The 19,167-nt window shown below is 38.1% G+C and overlaps 2 protein-coding genes across 4 annotated transcripts; one reads left to right on the top strand and one right to left on the bottom strand.

Annotated features, from left to right (window-relative positions):
• The first annotated feature begins 204 nt into the window (after window positions 1-204).
• LOC113676922 (uncharacterized) lies at window positions 205-8,240 on the top strand. The gene is made up of 2 exons (XM_089214677.1): window positions 205-722; window positions 6,621-8,240. The coding sequence occupies exons 1-2, from the start codon at window positions 366-368 to the stop codon at window positions 7,311-7,313; spliced, it is 1,050 nt and encodes a 349-aa protein (XP_089070803.1). The 5' UTR covers window positions 205-365; the 3' UTR covers window positions 7,314-8,240.
• A 1,812-nt stretch (window positions 8,241-10,052) lies between these two features.
• Window positions 10,053-18,763, bottom strand: LOC113676934 (uncharacterized). 3 transcript variants are annotated; one of them, XM_027193675.2, is made up of 6 exons: window positions 18,595-18,763; window positions 15,238-15,336; window positions 14,783-14,838; window positions 13,265-13,365; window positions 12,623-12,690; window positions 10,053-10,541 (listed from the first exon to the last, which is right to left on the bottom strand). In XM_027193675.2, the coding sequence occupies exons 2-6, from the start codon at window positions 15,334-15,336 to the stop codon at window positions 10,419-10,421; spliced, it is 447 nt and encodes a 148-aa protein (XP_027049476.2). In that variant the 5' UTR covers window positions 18,595-18,763; the 3' UTR covers window positions 10,053-10,418. The 3 variants fall into 3 exon arrangements, with proteins under 3 accessions (XP_027049476.2, XP_027049474.2, XP_027049475.2); XM_027193673.2 differs by having other exon boundaries at window positions 18,599-18,737; XM_027193674.2 differs by lacking the exon at window positions 18,595-18,763 and adding an exon at window positions 16,830-17,140.
• Between the last annotated feature and the right edge of the window lie 404 nt (window positions 18,764-19,167).

Genomic DNA, 19,167 nt, shown 5'->3' with positions numbered 1-19,167 from the left:
AAGTCTTGGGGTGAAGAAATCAATTATTTAAAACATAGCTCAAATATTTTGGAAAACCATAGGAGTTTTTAACCAATAAGAAATACTGTATTCTTTGCGACGTTATCACCTACATGAATTGTTGCGAAGTTTACAAAACAAATAAAAGAAAGCTTTTTCTGGTCCTCCAAATTGTTTATCTTTTTTTTCGTATTTACAGCTGTCGGTTCGCACGCCTCAAACGATGGCATACATTAAAATCAGAATCGCTTTCGTCTCAACTGCGACTGAGATACATAACGATGCACAACGATACACAACCTTCAAATTTACAGTACTGATACAGTTAAGGTACATTTTATCTCTCTCCTCTTCATTGAGTCGTTATGGCTGAACAGACGCCGGAGGAAAAGTATATACAGGCAATTTCAAAAAGAACTAAAATATTGAAGAATGGAATGTGCAGATATGTGTCTAAAGTATGTGAAGTACTAAAGTTACTGCAAAAGAAATGCAAGGAAAGGGAAAGTGGTTCGTTGCCAGACGCTTTGAAAAATTCACTGAGAGAGCATTTTAGAGACATTTTTTGGAGCTTAAAACTTCACTTGTTGTTTCATGGTGCGCCGGACGTTGATTTGAAGAAGATGGGTGTTTGGGAATTAGTCTCTTTGTCAGCCGAAGAAATGAAAGCAAAACCAGACGAAAAAAGTGTCATTGATCCAGGAAGTAAAATCTTGGAAATCGTAAGTAGGCACTTCCGTATGCTGTCCAACATTTATACTGAGCAAGTATATCTCGGAGAAGAGGTCGTTTACCTTCATAGTTAGACCGAAACGCCACCATATTTAAACACAGTATCACCACACGAAAAGTTTTACGAAACACCGACATCAAATCAAAGGGCACCTGTGGCCAACTCGTAGATGAAGTATTAGAGAGATAGATACTTTTAAAGTTGCTATCAGTAAACTAAGTTGTTAAAAAAAGATAGGAAGTAGAACCAAACACCGAATGCAAATATGGCGGACCACTTGGGCAGACCAGGCCGAGCTGCGCGAAGTCGAGGCTAGTTAGGCCCCGATGTGTTTTGTTTTGAAAACGCGTCAGTAGAAACTTGCAAACACTGAGCGTATTGATAGTCATTTTCGCGATGCCCACTCATTGCTGTATCCCTGAATGTAACCAAAAAGGTGTAAAATCGCCAACGAGAGAGAAAGTATCTTTTTTTGAATTTCCAAATCATCCTTTACCAAGGAAGTGGTGGATTCACGCGATCCGACGAGACGAAGGAAAGAACTGGCAGATCACTCGAGACAGGAAGGTTTGCTATTTGCATTTTAGACGAGATCTCAGAAAGTCGCTCGCTGTATAGTCACGGATAGCTGGTAACTGGCAAAGGATCCTTGAGGACTTTTTCCAAATTTTGCCAGGACAAGTGTAGTTGACTCAGTTCTTGCAGTCATAATGTGTGATAAAGCCATTTTAGGGTTAAGCTCTCTTAACCGTTCCAATGATTTTGATTCAGATGCCTGCTGACCCTTAAGGCTATTTCGGGCCTCATACAAAAGACATTTCAGACCAGAGCCTCTGGATGATGATTGTTTGTCTAACTCTAAGCTTGTTTTGGTCACAAACACTTCCATCACTGGTTGTGGATTTATACAGTCTCCTCTTCCCTTGCGATGCCACTGCTGCAGAGTTGATGTGCAGATCCGTTTTGGCTTTCACACTCATATAATGAAAACTTGCATAATTTTAACAAAAGAGCCAAAAAATGGTTGCAAAACCCGACCTGGCAAGCAACACAAGAGCAAGAGGCATTCTTGACCTCTCCACGAAAAATTCATACTGCAACTTTTAAGTTGTGGGGAGGATGATTTTTTCTAAAGTTGTGATGGCACTGACAGCGCAATAGAAATAAGTATTATCGCTCGCTGCTGACAAGTTCTTAAATATTCGTCGTTCAAAAACGTTGTAGCTTTTCGCACACTAGTCGGTACTAAGTGACTTTTGCTTGAATCAATGTTATTCCCTGACTTTGCGATATGATTGCTCATCTCGGCACGCGTGAAAAAAGGCACTCGTTTTATATTGCCAGACTTGCCATCCGAAGGGTAGTTTGGTTGCGGTGCATTAACAGCAGCTGAAATGTTGTGTTCACTCGCCCTTCGGTGTTGTTTGCATTTCAGGATCAACTATATTTTGGTCTCGGCTAGTTCTGATATACTCTTCGACCCTTTAAAAGCGAAAAGAAAGCTACTTTGAGCTCGTAAAATCTTATTTTTCACATGTATTGGTGTGATATTTTGAAAAGTCATAGCGAAACACGAAGCGATCTTGCGCCTTACCTCTTCACTAACGCTGTCTTTGTTTTCAACCCCTTCAATGAATCGCTTCTAAATTTGAGCGAAAAACGAAGTTTTTCGCATTTTAATGCCTGGGGCTCTCTTCCAAGGAGAAAAGCTCCCGGGATATCGTCCTGAGTTGGCACACGTGCAGCCATTCGTGACAACCAAAACAACTCGGCACAACTCGGCAACTCGGCCCGGTCCGCCCGAATGGTCCGCCATATCTGCATTCAGTGTATTACAAGTATAGAAATTATAGTACTTGAGTATGTGATGGAAACCCCCACTTTAGCCTATGATGTGGCCAGTTATAGACCCCATCTTTGTCCGGTTTTGGGCAAGACTGGAATGGATTGGGAGCCGTTTATTAAGATCAAAATACAGTAATAACTTTTTTTTTATCCAGCGGCACATTGTTAGCATATCTCTAGGAATTTTAACCCTCATCTCCCCCCCCCCCCCCCCTCCCAACTTCCCCCTTCTTGGAATCAGTATTTTTAAAAGTGGTAGAAATGGCAAAGAGTGATGAAGCAAAACATGGCACATAATCACTCCACAGGGTCGGCCAGGGTTTTTGGGTATTCGGTATTCAGGGGCGTTTTAAATCGGGTATACGGTATATTGTGAAGTTTATATGAAATAATTCATTTTTGTACTGCGGTTGTAGATGAAAGTGAAATGTGATCATCGCAGAAAATTTTCCAATTTAAGCAATTGGAAAGAAGAAGCCTGAAAAAAATCAAGGCTTCAACGGGATTCGAACAATAAATTGACCTCGCTCCCAATGTGTGGCTTCATAGCTCAGTTGGTAGAGCATCGCACCGGTATTCGCGGAGGTCACGGGTTCGAATCCCGTTGAAGCCTTGATTTTTTTCAGGCTTCTTCTTTCCAATTGCTTAAATTGGAAAATTTTCTGCGATGATCACATTTCACTTTCATCTACAACCGCAGTACAAAAATGAATTATTTCATATAAACTTCACATCATTTCACTGCACGAGAAGATATGAACTCAATAAATTGACCTCGCTCCCAATGTGTGGCTTCATAGCTCAGTTGGTAGAGCATCGCACCGGTATTCGCGGAGGTCACGGGTTCGAATCCCGTTGAAGCCTTGATTTTTTTCAGGCTTCTTCTTTCTAATTGCTTAAATTGGAAAATTTTCTGCGATGATCACATTTCACTTTCATACGGTATATTGCAGCTTAAATATAGGTATTCAGTATATCACTTTCTTTGAATTTCAGGTATAAAGTATTCAAAGCTTCGATTATTTTTGGGTATATTTGGAGGAATTTGGGGTATTTTGGGGTATTTTGTCGATTTTTTTTCGGGTATATTGGTATTCCACTACCCCCCCTGGCCGACCCTGACTCCAGGTTGACAATAACCATTCTACCTTGCACTGCTTATACCGTGATTGCAGCATTCCCACGTGTATAAAGTGCTTGTAACTTATAGGAAACACACGCATGTTACACCGAAAAATCCTGCGTGTAGCAGAAGAGGCCGATTACTCGCAATTTCTCGTAGTTTTGAATTTCCCTTTTGTTTTTCATTACACACATATGCTTGTATTTTTTTAACACGGATGCGATAGAAATTAATCGGAAAAGCATTCCTTGAAATAGGAAGTCGTCGTGTGTATTGAGCGAAAAAGATCGTCAAGTGATCAAAACAACACCGGCCAGATTATGGTCACGTGCTCGGCAACGACTTGTAGAAACCGACCATATTTTACTCTTACCATCAAAACAGTCACGTTTGCATTGCATAGAAAAAAAACAAAACGAAACGACCATAAGAAAAAGAAGGAAATTGGCGTAGCTGGCGAAACGTTCGAAAAAAAAAACCCTGATACGAAAAAAATAATTCTGTAAATTAACATTTTTTTAACTCGTGAATTGCGCGCATGCGCAAGAGCGAGTTATAGATACGATGTGGGGAATGGCATTCGCTCGCTCGCTCGCTCGCTCGATTGGTCGATTCCTGTAAACTTTTTTTAGATTTTAGGCTTTTGAGTGCATTTTATAGTTTTTGGCGAGCAATAAACAGACGAAATGGCGACCTTTGTTGCTAAGAATAGTGGTGGGGTGAAAAAGAAGCCAATGATAATCTTAAAAGAGTTTTTTTTTTCGTTTTAGTTTCAACAAGCGGCGCCAGCGACTGGCAGGCATGCAAGGATTCACACTGAAATAACAGAACAACCTTCGTTTTTCATAAAATTGTAATTTACAATCCTTGAACTTGAAAACAATCCGAAGATTCATTGAAAATATCACTTACTGCGAAGCGCTCGGAGTTTACAGATGTTCAAAAGCTTTTTCTGTTATAGCGTGAGATTGAGGACAAAATTGATCATTACGTTTCGTCGCGTGTGTTTTTCCTGTGAGGAGCAACAAAAGATGCCGGCGACTGACGAAATAACAAGTTAACACGAAAATCAGATAACACCTAAACAAACAATTTTAGCTACCGATTTTCAGTGAATTTTTAAAGAACAATTTTCTTTTAAGTTTCAAGACAATTTGAAGATTCAACATACAAACAACGTACTAAAATGCGAAAGTTACACACCACAAAATTGATAAATAGGCCTGAAATGAAATTCTATCTTGTTATTGATCATACGTTGCCTAGCACGTGACCTAAATCTACCCAGGCGGAGATCCAAAATGACGGTGGCAGGCTTGGCTTAGTTATATCACTCAAAACTCGTTCCCGTTTGTCTCATTTGATAAAGAGGGAATCGTTAATGTTTTCATTAAGACAGTATTGCCTTGATTTTCTAATATTTACAACGAAAGACAGTAAATTTCACTTTTCACCCACATTTACTTCCAACCTTTTCTTTTGAACCAGAAACAAAAATGATAGACGTTTAAAACACATGACATCATCCACCTTGTCAAATGTAATAGCATGATCATTTCAATTGTAATGCCTTCTTATCCCAACGTTACTTTGTTTCTTTGCTACATTAGCGAACACTGAACTACTGCTCGTACTCTAGATATGACAATCAACCACAAAATTCCCTAAACCAGATAACATTAAACATAATCTAAAAAATCATGTGTCAATTCACGAGTTTGCTCACAGAGCACTTTGATTATGTCATGGGTACATGTTTCCGTGGGAATTTCCATGTCAACAGCTCTCTCTCTGTCTGTCACAAACTCTTCGTGATTCTTGCTGCTCCTCGTTATGTTTAGCGCATGGACGATTCGAAGACCCTTCAAATTTGGTCTTTAAGTTGATCATAGCACTAATCTGAGACATTCGAAGTCCATGAGTAAATGTCAAACAGCCGTGTAAAGACAATGAACGATCGATGCAATCACAATGGCGCCAGGACTTCGGACTTCTCCGAAAGGATAGATCTCGAGTTCGGGGCCGACTAATTACGATAAATTACGAAGAGTCCACGCTAATTTGGATATCCAAAAGTTCCCACAACAACTCGTTTCTACGCTATCGCGTATCCACGAGTTAAAAATGTTTATGCTAGATTTAGACAAGGAGCTAAACACCTCACAACTCTATACAGCCTTCTTGTAGGTACTATGGATAGAGTCGATTCTCTAGGTCTAGTCGTTTGTTCCTCTATCACTGAATTTGTTGTTTTTCAAGTTTTCTATAAGAAAAAATCCGTCTTTCATATCATATTAGGTATATTATCGAATTTCTGCCACGGATATTAGCTACTTTTAGTTCTGACAAGAACGACAAGGTCAACGATTATTTAGCAAGGGTCCACTGAACAAGAAACACGACAGTTAAAATAATTTATTTTCGCCGTACATTAATAATTTGACAAAACAAGTACATTCCACTGCAGGATCTGAGAGCACTACAATACAGCATTGTGGAATTTAATTCATCGTTATAACGCATTAAATAATGATCGACATCACAACACTGAAAATCCTGTGTTTTGAGCTTCCGTTGCCACATATTCTGTATCGAGTTTAGAAGTGTAAAGTTGAGTAAATTAACTACTGAGAGGTTCCATAGTGAGCGACGTTTCGAGTTGTCGAGAATTAACACTACACTTTTTAACAGCAATGACCAAGGCCTCAATTGAAGGTCACATTATAGGATGTTAAGTACAAACTATACAGCAGTCGTTACCTTACTCAGAACCACTAAGTTTTTAAAGCTCTCGCAGTGATAAGGAAATTTTTCAATAAATATGGTTCTTACCTTTTTTTAGCCGGTTGAGGTCCCCCAAAATTATTACAGGCAGGCTAACTTTAGCCTACGATGGACTGAATTTTATTTATCTTTCAGGTAAGCGACATAACTCAGAGAGAGGGTGTCCCAAAAGGCAGTACAGAGCATGCCCGAGAGGTAAAGGAACAAGCAAGAAGTCTTTTAAGCTCTCTCCCTAAAGTATTTAGACCGAAGGTTTTAGCAGTAGTTTCACATAATGGCGAGGGCTTTGTTGGCGCGTCGATTGCAGTAAGTGATTTCTTACGCCCTCTCTATTTGCACAAAAGAATTGCTGATTTCAGAAAACCTAGCCTCAGAGAAGCAATCATATTTCATCAGCCATTAGAAACAGCAGATACGCAGGACTGGAGATCGGAAGCATTAAAGATCTATGGCACCCACACACCCCGTGACACCGCCAAACCTGCATGTGGAAATTGCCGACGCACTTTCAGAAACTTAGAAGGCTTTGTACGAGAGAATGAGCAAGGAGATGATAACAATACAACAATCCTCGGCGCGTGTGCAGAATACTGTCCTGTTAACAAACTTCTTCACGATGAAACAAATGATGGTTCAGAAATAGGTCCTCGTCTTCATATGAATTTGGGGCGATGCTTAGAACTCTTTCAGAAATTTGATGCAATTGGTAAACAGTGCCAAGAAGCTGATAGTTCTAAAAATAAAAGAATCCAAAAAAAGGTGTACAAACAAGTACATCCTATACTTGACATTTTTGGCCGATCACCAGAATTCAATAACAAGTTCTAGGAATTGGCTTTAATACTGATGATCAGTTGATACGCCACCTATACAGTGTACTTGTTCATAAAAAGCTATCGCCATCTCTAACACAGTACAGGAGAATACAAACAGTAGACTAGGCTTTAGTTTTCGATGGTTCCAAGAAAAACTTGTAATTGGTTATATATATACACGCTCTGCATGCAATTGCGAATTCTTTATATGTCATACCTAAAACTCAATCTGTCGCCCCTTCACTTATGACATATTCCTGGCTAGTAAAGGGTGGAGATGGACTGGAAAATATTTTAAAACGGTCTCATTTTAGTCAGCCGGTGGAATTTCCAAATCGATATCACTTGATTCACGCACCATTCTTAGAAAGACGTTTCACTGCCTTTAAATGGACTTTCAGGAAATATGGTAAATTTGCCTTTTTAAAAATTGAATCGAACAAGGCCAGGAATAAAATAAATCAAGGCTAGCATCGAAAACCTACAGGGCCGGTTATTTACTCAAGATCCAACCCATACCACGGTTTTGCGCAATCAGTGAGCCCCAGACTCTCTCTATAAGAGAGTTGCTTTAATTAAATAATCGTCCTTCCACTGTTAGCTTTCAGCCCTTCTGACACTGTTTGCAAAAATAAATGTTCAGATAAAAGGTTCAGCTAAATTTAGGATTTTTTAGGGCATGACTCTGTCACTTTAGCCAATATCTAGAATATAGGACATTACAGCTGGTTGAGAATAGTAAGAAAACCCCATAAAACTATACATCACATTATCATTGTTATTCAGATCATATGTTAATCTGAAGTAATACATCTCTTATTCTTCAAAATAAAAGCTGTCTTAAAACTCCCTTCAAATTATCCATTCTGAAGAATTCCCTCCTTGATAAAGGAGTAAGAAAACTGAAAGTATGTAATATCAATAAACTAACCCAGCTACATGTACCTTTTGAAGTTTATGAACAAACAAACCTGTGGAACGTCAACATTTGCACGTATTTTTCGCACTTTTATTTTGAGCTTAGTATGTGGTTTGTGACCGCTTACAGCTTTGGACGTGACTCTGTGCATTCCTTATGCACCTGATGTGGGTATCACAGTACGACAATAGCAATGTTTCAAAACCTTCACCCCTATCTCTGGCTGAAAAGCTTCCTAAGAAAACCTGGGCAGATGAGTAATTCTTGTCATCAGGAGGAGCGGTAAAGCAATTGGGGGCAGACCCCCAATCAAAAAAACTTGTCTTAAACACCGTTTGATCGGGAAAGGAAAAAGGGAGGGTTAACAAATAGTTGAATAACCTACACCACACCCTCTTACACGTCTGTGGGACGACCTTAATCAAAAGAGCCTCTTTCAATTAATGCGTATGTGAAGCTGTGCATAAATGGGCAATAACAGAAAAAAATTTTCTGAAAAATCGTACCATTGTTAAGCCATTTAAGTTGTTACCTCGTCCTTAGCAGAATGGATAAATGAAAAACAGGCATCTTTTTCAACACCATAATCCAAAAATTTCAGCTTGTTTCCATTTAGTTTTAAATGGTTTTGCTTGCAGTTAGTTATACATCAATTCGCTTTTGGTTAATGCACTATAGCATTTTGGCAGCTAGCTTTTCTTTCTAATTACGTACATATGAGACCCGGTCTCACCTTGGTAAACAAATCTTGGGAGTATTCCTTCTCGTAGTCACAAAGCAGTCCCCCGGCATCCTTTAACTCTCTTATCAACAGTAGATCATCCACAACTCTTCCTACTTTCCCTTTCCTCCGTAAGCTTAAATAACCAACGATGGTCAAATGTTGGCAAACAGCCAAAAAGGTGAAATAACGTTGGTACAGCAGGGAAATTTAGACTGTCTCACCTGGATATGTTAAACAACCGCCATGCTCAACACCCATTTCAAATCCATTACCGCTTAAGCATTCCTTTGATTTCTTTAACTAAGGTGGTATCTAACGAGACCTGTAACTTCACTTTTCCTTGAAATTCACAAAGAACTGTAGCGGATACACCATTGTAATTTACTTTTTCCCATTGAACTTCGTTCTTCGCTTTCACATCTTCTTTCATGTGACCTAAAGAAATCTGTTCCCTCACTTTTCTGAATTTCGCCTGCCCACTCCTGCATAGTAGTAAATGCCTGACCAAATAATTACGAAGTGCACCACACGATTTAGGTAATCAGCCTCATCCATTAAATAATTCAGTGAAATGCGACTGACACAACGAAGACCTGTAATGTGGAAAAACTTCGTCTTTTGAGTCATGAAAGTTGATAATAATAATGCATCATCGTAGCATAACACGCATAGAATAATCAACGCTCACAAGAATGTTTCACTCGTTATTCCCACAATGCTTTCTTCCTTCAAGATCGTGTTTCTGGTAAAATTCCATAACAGTTTTGCAGAATTTTCGACTTCGTGATGCACATGTTAGGTCCTGCTGGCGACAAACTTAAGTTTATGGCCCGATGGGAAGAAGAGTTTTATTTCTGGTATGCCTGTCGGTTTTCACTACTGATCGCGTTCATCCTATATGCTATTTGATTATCACCTAATCATATATGTTGGGAAATGTGTTGCTAGGTATTTACGTTCAGTGGGAAACTGGTCAGCTTTACTTCTCATAACTAGGAATTTGGTTCCGGTAAGTTTAACGAAATATTTAGTCATTTTCAAAACAAGAACTTCACAATCACGGAGAACGTTTGTGCATGTGTAATGTAAAAAGGAATGTGATACAATTATGCGAAAACGGTCCTTTAATGAGTGTGTTTTCTGGTATTTTTTTTCTTTTTCTTTCCTTTCTGGTATTTTTTTTCTTTTACTTTCCTTTTTTTTAATTACCGACATTTTTACACGAGCTACATTAAAAAAAAAAAAACAAAAAAAAACCCACAAACAGTTCCTACCTAAAACATTCATAAAAATACTTAAATATTTCTTACAGCATTCACAAAAATACTTAAATATTTCTTACAGCATTCATAAAAATACTTTTGACAAAGGCAACGAATGCCTTTAAATATCTAACTCTCGTCCTGTATTGTACAAGCTTCGCTGCAACAAGTAGATAGTTCAAAGAAGGGCGCCCAGTGTCTTTCGGCAATAAATTACTCTTTAATCGAGTTAGCCTTTACGTGTGAATCCAAAGCTTCAACAAATAACTTATATCCATCCGTTTGCTTCATTTCATCCACACTGATCCCTTCTCCTTCATCACTGGAGTCTGAATCCTGACAAACATAACGGAATTTATTATAGAAAAATATAATTCAAAGCAGCAATGTTGGATCAATGGCATTTCTCGCGACTGAGAACGAAAATTGACTCCTGGAAGATTTACCATAGGCCGATTTTCGCCGTGTACCTGAAGGATTTCTATCGGTAAGGAACAATTCAATAACTGAAAATTTTGTATATTGAAAATTATGCCCATTGTCTTTTTAGTGATTCAACGCATGTTTTCATTTTGAGTGCGCTAACGCACTTTACGATTTTTATTAGGGGAATTTTCCATCCTTTTATTTCCATTTATTAATAAATTCGACTTTTCTTGTCAGTAAAGGGCTATTGTGCTTATATGGTAAACAAAATAATATATGGTTACTTGTAGATATGAAATTTTTCTTCTTGTGTTCAACTCGACATCTCACTCGTGAGCTATGGAGTTAAACACTCGAAGAGAATTTCCATATCTACGTGCGCCCATGTATTATTCTCGATATATCCTTCTCCTGCTGCAGTTCCTTCAATCTGATTCCTTCTTTTTCATCACTGAAGTCTGAATACTGACGAACACGATATAACATCTTGGGAGTATTTACAGTACTTAGCTAAAGAGAGTGCTTTTATCCTGGGAGATTCCATTCATACACTCTGGAAGTTTAATGTGCTCAGACTTTTCCCGAGCCAAGGTGGCAGCCGGAAGCTGCTCTCCCCGCTTAATCTAGTACGTCATCGCATAAAGTTTCCGCTCTGTTACCCTAAATCCAGATAATGCATAGCTTAATGTCATGCCTAATTTTAGTATCATGACGTTTTTGTAATGCGGCGAATTTCTCTTGGAATCCTTAGGAAACCTCGTTGAAACTGTTTTAAACTTTTTAAAACAAGTCCCTTGTGGCATTTTATAAAAGCAAAGTAGTTTAAAAATGATTTGTTTTCTACGGAAGCATTTAATAAGAAGCTAACCGCAAGACTCCATAACAGACCAGACAAGTCATCACAAGGATTCCTTTCTTTGGAACGATTTCCTCCGATATCGAAACAGTACAGTCATCGGTAAGCTCCTTGAGTTCTTAATTCGAATTTTCAGGATACTAGTGTGAGCTGAGTAATGCGGACATACTAGGCATAATTTACATGTATATGCAGCACAGCTGGGAATAACTAACGGTTCCCTGCAACGGGTACTTTAAAAAAATTCGTAGACCATGGCTTGAGAAGTGAAAAAAAAAGTCATCAAGCTTTAGTTCTGATGGACATTTCAGAAACTGTTCGAGTATCTTGATAAATATTTCACAATGTTATTTGACATTCGACCTCTTTGGATAGTTTAGCTTGGTTTTGTGGTCGCTAAATCATTCAACCGAATGGTTGGATCTTTTCAGTTGTCGCCAATTAAGAGAACATGTGGAAACGTCCAACCTGATGCTGGTGGACTAAACTTGTTTTACTACATACATATGTTCACCAATGTTTGAAAAAACAACCTGCGGAATTCACACAATATACCAGATTTCAGCACTTCACACGCTGTGTTCATCAAAAGTTTTGCTGTGCATTCACGAGAATGTTAGCAGTAAAACAAGGAAAAATCGACTGAATCGATCACGAAACATTTCCCACTCGGTATTATTTAATTAAGCGGTATCAACTCCTTTACCTCGGCATAACTATGAAATTGACTTCGATCGATCAACCATGACCATAAATCATGAAATACAAGAGCAGTTCATTTTTTTTTATTGATGTATTTTCAGCAAAGTTTGTTTGGAAAATGCTCGGGTGTCTCCCAATTCTCTGAATAGGTAATTCTATACGCTACTTGTTGCCGACAAACTTGGGCTTACGTTTTCCTAGTATTTAAGAATTTACCAGATTGTTTTTTTGGAAGCTTTAATTTCGAGGGAAGGAAAAACGGAAATCCCATGTTCCACTCTACATTCTATTCAAACATTCATCATCGACCACTTGGGAACGACATAATGTTTTTTATCACGTATATGTAATGCACTTTCCCGCAAGCTTTTCAACACTAACACTAAGAATATAAACTTCGTACAATACTACGATCCAGTTTACTTCTTCTTACCTTTGTTAGATCTTCCTCTTGCATAGAACACAAATCTTCATTTGTTGATGGCTGAGGTGACGAATGAACTATAAGATAGTTAAATAGTAATCACAAAGCAGTTAAATATTGTCAAAGTGTGAATTGAATAGAACAAAATTTACTTGACATATTAGAATTTAGTAATTTAATATAGAATGTAAAACATAATAATTTGGTTCATTTACTATTTTTTCTTAATCAGCAAAGCAAAGGTAAGGGGATAAATTGTTTCTTTTTTTTTCTTAATTTGGTTACCGGAAAGGAACCTACCATTCAATCGATAGAAAACAGTTATCATCTAACATTCCTTTTTTATGTTCAGGTGTCTGACTGTGTGCCAGAGAAAAGATTGAAAATGCAAAGGGTAAAACATAGATTGGGTGATAATTAGTAAAACCTCACAATAATTCTAAAAAGATAAGGCCTTAAAGTTGTAATAGCAGTTATAGTACCTAGTTTTCATCGAAGATATTGGAAATTTGTCTTTATCTTTGTCAATTGTTTGAAACCTTTGTGGGTTTTTTCAATGTACAAGTAAGTTGTTTACTTAAAGTAAGTAAAGTTTACTTGAGTAAAATTTCCATTAAAAGCATCACTAAACATCATGAGTGTCTTCTATACCTTGGTGATGATTTCCATTCAAACATGAGTGCTCCTCTCTTCCTTGACATTCTCCTTCGGCAGGAGTACCAGTAGTAAGAGGAGACTGAACATCCCTAGGGCTGACAAAGAGAAAACAAGACAGTTCACTATATATTGTTTGAGAAAACTTGTTTGTTTGAATTGAAGTTTGGATTGCTTTTCATGACGGTGGGTTTGTAAAGGATAGAAAAGACTCATCCTGTGATGTACATGTACATGAACACACTAAGAAAACATTACTTCTATATCAGAAGATAACACACTTCTCAAAATAACCATTTACCTGCAACACTTTTAAATTCATCAACTAGAGTCAGACTCAGTGTTAAGGTTTTGCATTAAGATCAATAATAAAATAATAACTAATGATGATTAAGATGCTATAAATAAGGCACTATAGTTTCCCTGAAATATCTTAAGGATCAAAAGCATTTTTGTGCATTATTTTTTTAAAAACAGTACATTCACTTTCAATTAATTTCACATGAATATTTGGAAGTTAAACAGTATCAAGAGTTATTTCTTTTAAAAAAATACACTGAATTGATGAAAAAACATCTACAAAACTCCATTATAAGTTTTCATGACCATTAATGGTCCAAGCAATAAAGCAAACAACCATCACATGCTAATAAAATAGGACTCAATAGGTTAGAATTGTGAAAACTAGACAGCACAGTACAATGAACTTTAAAAGGAACTACAGGGTTTTTGTTGCTCATTTTTCAAGTTCAGTTATTTTTCAAGATTGTGGATACCCACATTAATAAATGCAAAACATTTTGTGTGGAAGGCAAGAACTTTGGTACCAATCAGCATTTCTGGAAGCATCTCTTTTCCTGCTATTTTTACAACCCTTTGATATATTTTTATTGGGAAAAAATTTCTAGGTGTGGCATTTAACAGAATTTCTCCTTACACTATCAGTATGATATCAAGCAGGCAAGTAATAGGATAAACTAAAAATATCAATTAGGGGATTATTGGTTAATCCAATGCCAAATTCTCCAAACTAACATCATATAAATTGTACGGCAGACAGTAAGGAGAATTATTTATGAAATCTTGGTAGTTAAAGGGTCAATAAAGTTTTAAAAAAGAAAAAAGTAACTCAGGTTCCTTTTCTTGTTCCATTTCCTTATAGTAAAATGTCAATCCAGAACAGTTATGTCCAGTACGCTAGGGTGCCACAAAACTAAGCTACTTAAACTTCTCTGATGAACAGATCTTTAGAGGAAAAAATCAATGAATGTGATGATAGATGGTATTGGTACAGTAAATGTTTTGAATAATTGGGGGTAACATTTGATAACATAGGGGTAGCTCAGTGATAAGAACAGTTGAAGGTAGTGGCAAAATATCAGTGAGCACTACTAACAACAGTCCTTCTTAGGATTACACTCACCGTGACAAACAGTTCATGGGATCGCATAGAAAAAATAACTTCAGTATGCTTCAAAAAGGTAAAGTTTACAAGTTTCAGACAAAACAACTTACCTATTTGAAACTTGATCAGTAACACTATCATTTAATCCTCTATAGGCAAGGGGAACCTTTAAAAAACAAACAATTAAAAATCAAATAGTTGAGTAAAAGGCAAAGTTTAAATGTACTTCATATTACACAACTTGAGTTGTATTCATTTTACAAGCAGTGTGAATTCCCCCTTTCCACATTTCCATTTAATTTAATAGCTTTGTTTTGCTGGCACCCTCAAAAGACAACTAACAATCATCATAGGCATACTCTGGCATCAAAAGAAGTTTACTTCAACCTAAAAAATTCAATAATGCTCATCTGTTATAATACATATCATGAGTAAAGCCGGGGCCCTAAGGGGGGGGGGAGAGGGAGAAGCACACTCTTCAATAATTGGCCCAAAAGGGTATATAATAAAGCAGTAAGTCCAATGACGGTATTAATTCCTGTAGTCTTCGAATAGTTTCTCTCACCTCAGAGTAATTGATGTGAACAGTTTCCTCTGGTGCAGATCGTGAAGAAGTTGCCGTGAAGTTGGATGCTGTTGCTCGATCTTCCTTTGCATTTTCCATCTGAAAGTGGCAAAGTATGGATGGTATTGTTGCTAAAGTAACGTCATGAAATTCCATTTCTATCCCTTTAATATGTTTTAAATAATGATAAACCATGCAAGAATTTTTAACTCCTCATCATCTGACCCTGGTCTGCAATTGTGTTACTGCTTTCTTTCAGAGTCTTCAGAAACAACGTTCACGTCTCGAGAAAAAGCCAACGATTAATTCATAAATGCGTCACGTTACATAATTAAAATATAAGGTGGGATCCCGCCAATCCCACCTGGGATCCCAGGTGTGTCCCAGGTGGGATCCCGCCTTTTTCAGGTGGGATCCCGGGTGGGATTATGGAACATCCTGCATGGGATCCCACCTGGGATTATGGAACATCCTGCATGGGATCCCACCTGGGATTATGGAACATCCCGCATGGGATCCCACCTGGGATTATGGAACATCCTGCATGGGATCCCACCTGGGATTATGGAACATCCCACATGGGATCCCGCCAATTGAAGTTGGGATCCCGCCTTAAATTCCTAATAGCATCCCACCTGGGAAAGCACATCCTGGGCGGGATTAAACCTAGAATCCCACCAATCCCTCTTGGGATCCTGCCTCAAATTTCAGATAGTTTCCCACCTGGGACATCATATCCCAGGTGGGATTGCATCTGGGATCCTGCCAATCCCAGTTTAGACCCTGCATAAAATTACAGATGGCTTCCCACTTTCAGAAAAATCCTTTGAGGGATCCTGTTTATCACTGGAGACCACAGATTTATGAAATGTACCAGATAGGATATCTTAAAATTAAGAGGATAAAATTTTCTAGGTGAGCTGTAGACCCCATCAATCCACTGAGGGTCCAAAACTTTCCAACTAGCTATAGAACATACTGACACCTCCAATGGGATCCCATTGTCTTACCAAGCTGTTGATCATAAATGATTCAAACAGTACATGAATACACAGACTATATGTGATAAAGATCTCATAATTTATTAGCAATGAACCAGCATGTGTTTGACTTGTTTCATTAAAAAATTTCTTAACCGAACATTCTTAAAGAATAACAGCACAACTCAGTATATTACTTTTTCTTCATCATTTAAGCAGACCATCTACAGTGTAATAAGGCTCAACGTTTAAAAAAATTGGCTGTTGTGTATCAAAGAATAAAAGAAAGACAAAACCTCAATCATTCATGTGATCAAAATTTTGACAAAGGTACTGATTGAAAGTCTGCTCTCTCTTCAGTCGAATTTTTCAAAGCAAAGCAAGGTCAGAATGTTCCCAAATGTGACTAAAGTAATCTTGAAACCTTACTCATAGATTTATTTCATTGTAAAGTGTAAGCTTAGGAAACTGCAGCATGCAAGCGACCAATTCGATTCTCAGAATTATTTGAGTTTCAGTTGCACTGAGCGTTAGGTAAGCTTAATTCAAGCCGTTATTTCTACTCGTTGATAAGATTTTGATCACGTAACGAATATGGCAATTTGTACTCACCACAAACTTCTAAAAATCCTAGCTTTAAATGCGGCCACTCGATCGTTGTTTGAACCAGTTGATATGTCAACTGTTAATTTTCCCTTCTTTTAATTCCACGGCGCCAACGACTTTCTTTTCATTTAAAACACTCGCGCTGTTTTCGTTTTCCCATTAAACCACAATAAAACCAATCTTTAGAAATGTTATATTAAGCAAAACAGTAGAGAAAAGAAACAACTTGAAGCAAGAGCGGTTAACCGATGAAAAGTACATTCAAAGATGAGCGCCAAATGGAGTTTTCTTTGTTTCCGATGACGGGCCTTTTAGCAAAGAGAATCCGCTGGCTTGATCCATTGCAGTCTCAAGAGAAGCGTGCAACATTATTCTGTCTCTTCTGATCGGTTCTCCTCTCTTAGATGGTGGATACCTTGGATTCATGTTTTGATAATGACATAAATAATGATGTGAATTCACTCTATGTAGAAATAATCGACAAGAATCGAACAAGAATGCACGATTGGTGGCCGAAAGTTTTCGAGGAAAGAAAGACTCGAAACCCACTTGAGTTATGTTCACGGCGAAGGTGAGAAACAACACAAGCCAATCACATTAGGAAGTATAAGAGATACCTAGATGATCCCAGTGTACCAGTACCCAAATCAACAAGGCTTGACCACAACAAGCGTTCAGCAACACGTTCCAACACAGCTAGCCATCTCGATTCCTCAGTCGGTCTTTCCAGTGAACTAGCAGTGGTGCCAACAGAGTCAAGTGCGTCTCATAACGGAGAAAACATTTGCACGAGAGACAGAAGCAACTACATGCGATTACAGAGGTGCATTGGAATTCTCGTCTGCAAATGGTTATGCACAGTCTGAAGCGTTACCGAGCTTGGAAAGGGGTGGAGAGAACGAAGATACAAGGTTGTCATTTTATACTACAAGTAAAATTTTATACCAGACCTACAAGGTATAGAAAAATTTTGTTGATCGCTGACTCAGAGAAGAACAACAAGTAACTTTAGAGCTGTTATTATTGAACTGCGACTTGTACTTTTCATTTGTATGTAAAGAAGGAATTGTATTTTGCACCAAAAATATAAAGAAGTAATATTTTTCAGGAGGTCCAGTGATTGGGACATTTAAGAAATTAAGTTATGAAAAGAAACTCGGTTTCTACTTCTCACTACTAACAAGTCTTGTTTTAAAAATATTTTCAGATCAGAGTTTCAAATAAAGCAAATTGAAGAAGTCATTTAAAAGGTGTATTTTCTCAAAGGGAACAGTGACCACCTCTGTCTTGTCCGCATGCCAAATATTTGCGGAGTGTGTGGATGATCCATAAGTATTGGAACTCTCACAAAAACGTTTTGTAAGAAGAAAAACAGCAAAACAATATTTTCGTAGGTGGGATAAAGAATCCCAGGTGGGATATGTAAATCCCGACCAGGATCCCGGGTAGAATGCATAAGTCCCACCTAAGATCCCGGGTGGGATGCAGGAATCCCGCATTAAATGCGGGATCCCAGGTGGGATCAAATTTTCATCCCAGGTGGGAAAGGTGGGATCCCACCACCTAAGGCGGGATCCTGCCATTCCCACCTGGGATCCTGGGTGGGATTGCCGGGATCCCGCCTGGCATTTTACCTGGATAAGCTACGAGAGGAACCGTTGAAAATTTGAACACATTATAACGAATAGTATGGGGAACGAAATATGGTCGATTTACAACGATAAATATTTCGAAATATGAATAATTTACACGTAAAATCATTAACACTTACTCACATCCTGTGTGTCCGTTGTAGCTTCTGGCGATTTCTTCCGTTTTAGGCTTGCTTTACCATCACTGTTATTCCTGTCAAAAGTCTTTTGACAGGACTATTTTTTGACATACTATTCGTTATAACGTGTTCAAATTTTCAACGGTCCTCTAGTAGCTTACAGTGCAACGGCATCAACCGGGGCCACCCGAGGTTTTTTAACCAATCAGAAACCGATTCGTTAACAAACAATTTCGACTGTGGGAACAGCCGCGGCAGATTCAAAATTTCGATGAATATTTTGAAGCGGCCGCGTTTGATTTTCCGACTGTATGTACAGTTTTAGTCAATAAATAAATGTTGATCACCAAAGCGGCCCTTTGTCGAACAAATTTCAATCGATATTGAAAGATACCTGAGCGGTTGAAATTTCAAAACAGAAATCGGCCCTAATAATTTTTTCTACGCCTTTGTGGTTTGCGTAAGCCAATCATTAAAAAGCGACCGTTGGTATATACTCCTTCGCTTCCTTTTTTGAGAAGCAGTTAGTGTTGAATAAGTGCGTGCAACTTAGAATCAATCAGGTTGGTGGGC

The sequence above is a fragment of the Pocillopora damicornis genome, chromosome 8 (assembly GCF_964200805.1).
Source record: "Pocillopora damicornis chromosome 8, jaPocDami1.2, whole genome shotgun sequence".
NCBI lineage: Eukaryota > Metazoa > Cnidaria > Anthozoa > Scleractinia > Pocilloporidae > Pocillopora > Pocillopora damicornis.
This window is presented reverse-complemented; position numbering and strand designations above follow the sequence as displayed.

Bases quoted from the DNA above. Each gene is read 5' to 3' on its own strand.
- LOC113676922 (XM_089214677.1), top strand. From the start codon at position 366: ATGGCTGAACAGACGCCGGAGGAAAAGTATATACAGGCAATTTCAAAA. The intron at 723-6,620 runs GTAAGTAGGCAC...TTTATCTTTCAG, and splicing joins GAAGTAAAATCTTGGAAATC to GTAAGCGACATAACTCAGAG.
- LOC113676934 (XM_027193675.2), bottom strand. From the start codon at position 15,336: ATGGAAAATGCAAAGGAAGATCGAGCAACAGCATCCAACTTCACGGCA. The intron at 14,839-15,237 runs GTGAGAGAAACT...TGTTTTTTAAAG, and splicing joins TTCACATCAATTACTCTGAG to GTTCCCCTTGCCTATAGAGG. The intron at 12,691-13,264 runs GTATAGAAGACA...ACTATCTTATAG, and splicing joins GAATGGAAATCATCACCAAG to TTCATTCGTCACCTCAGCCA.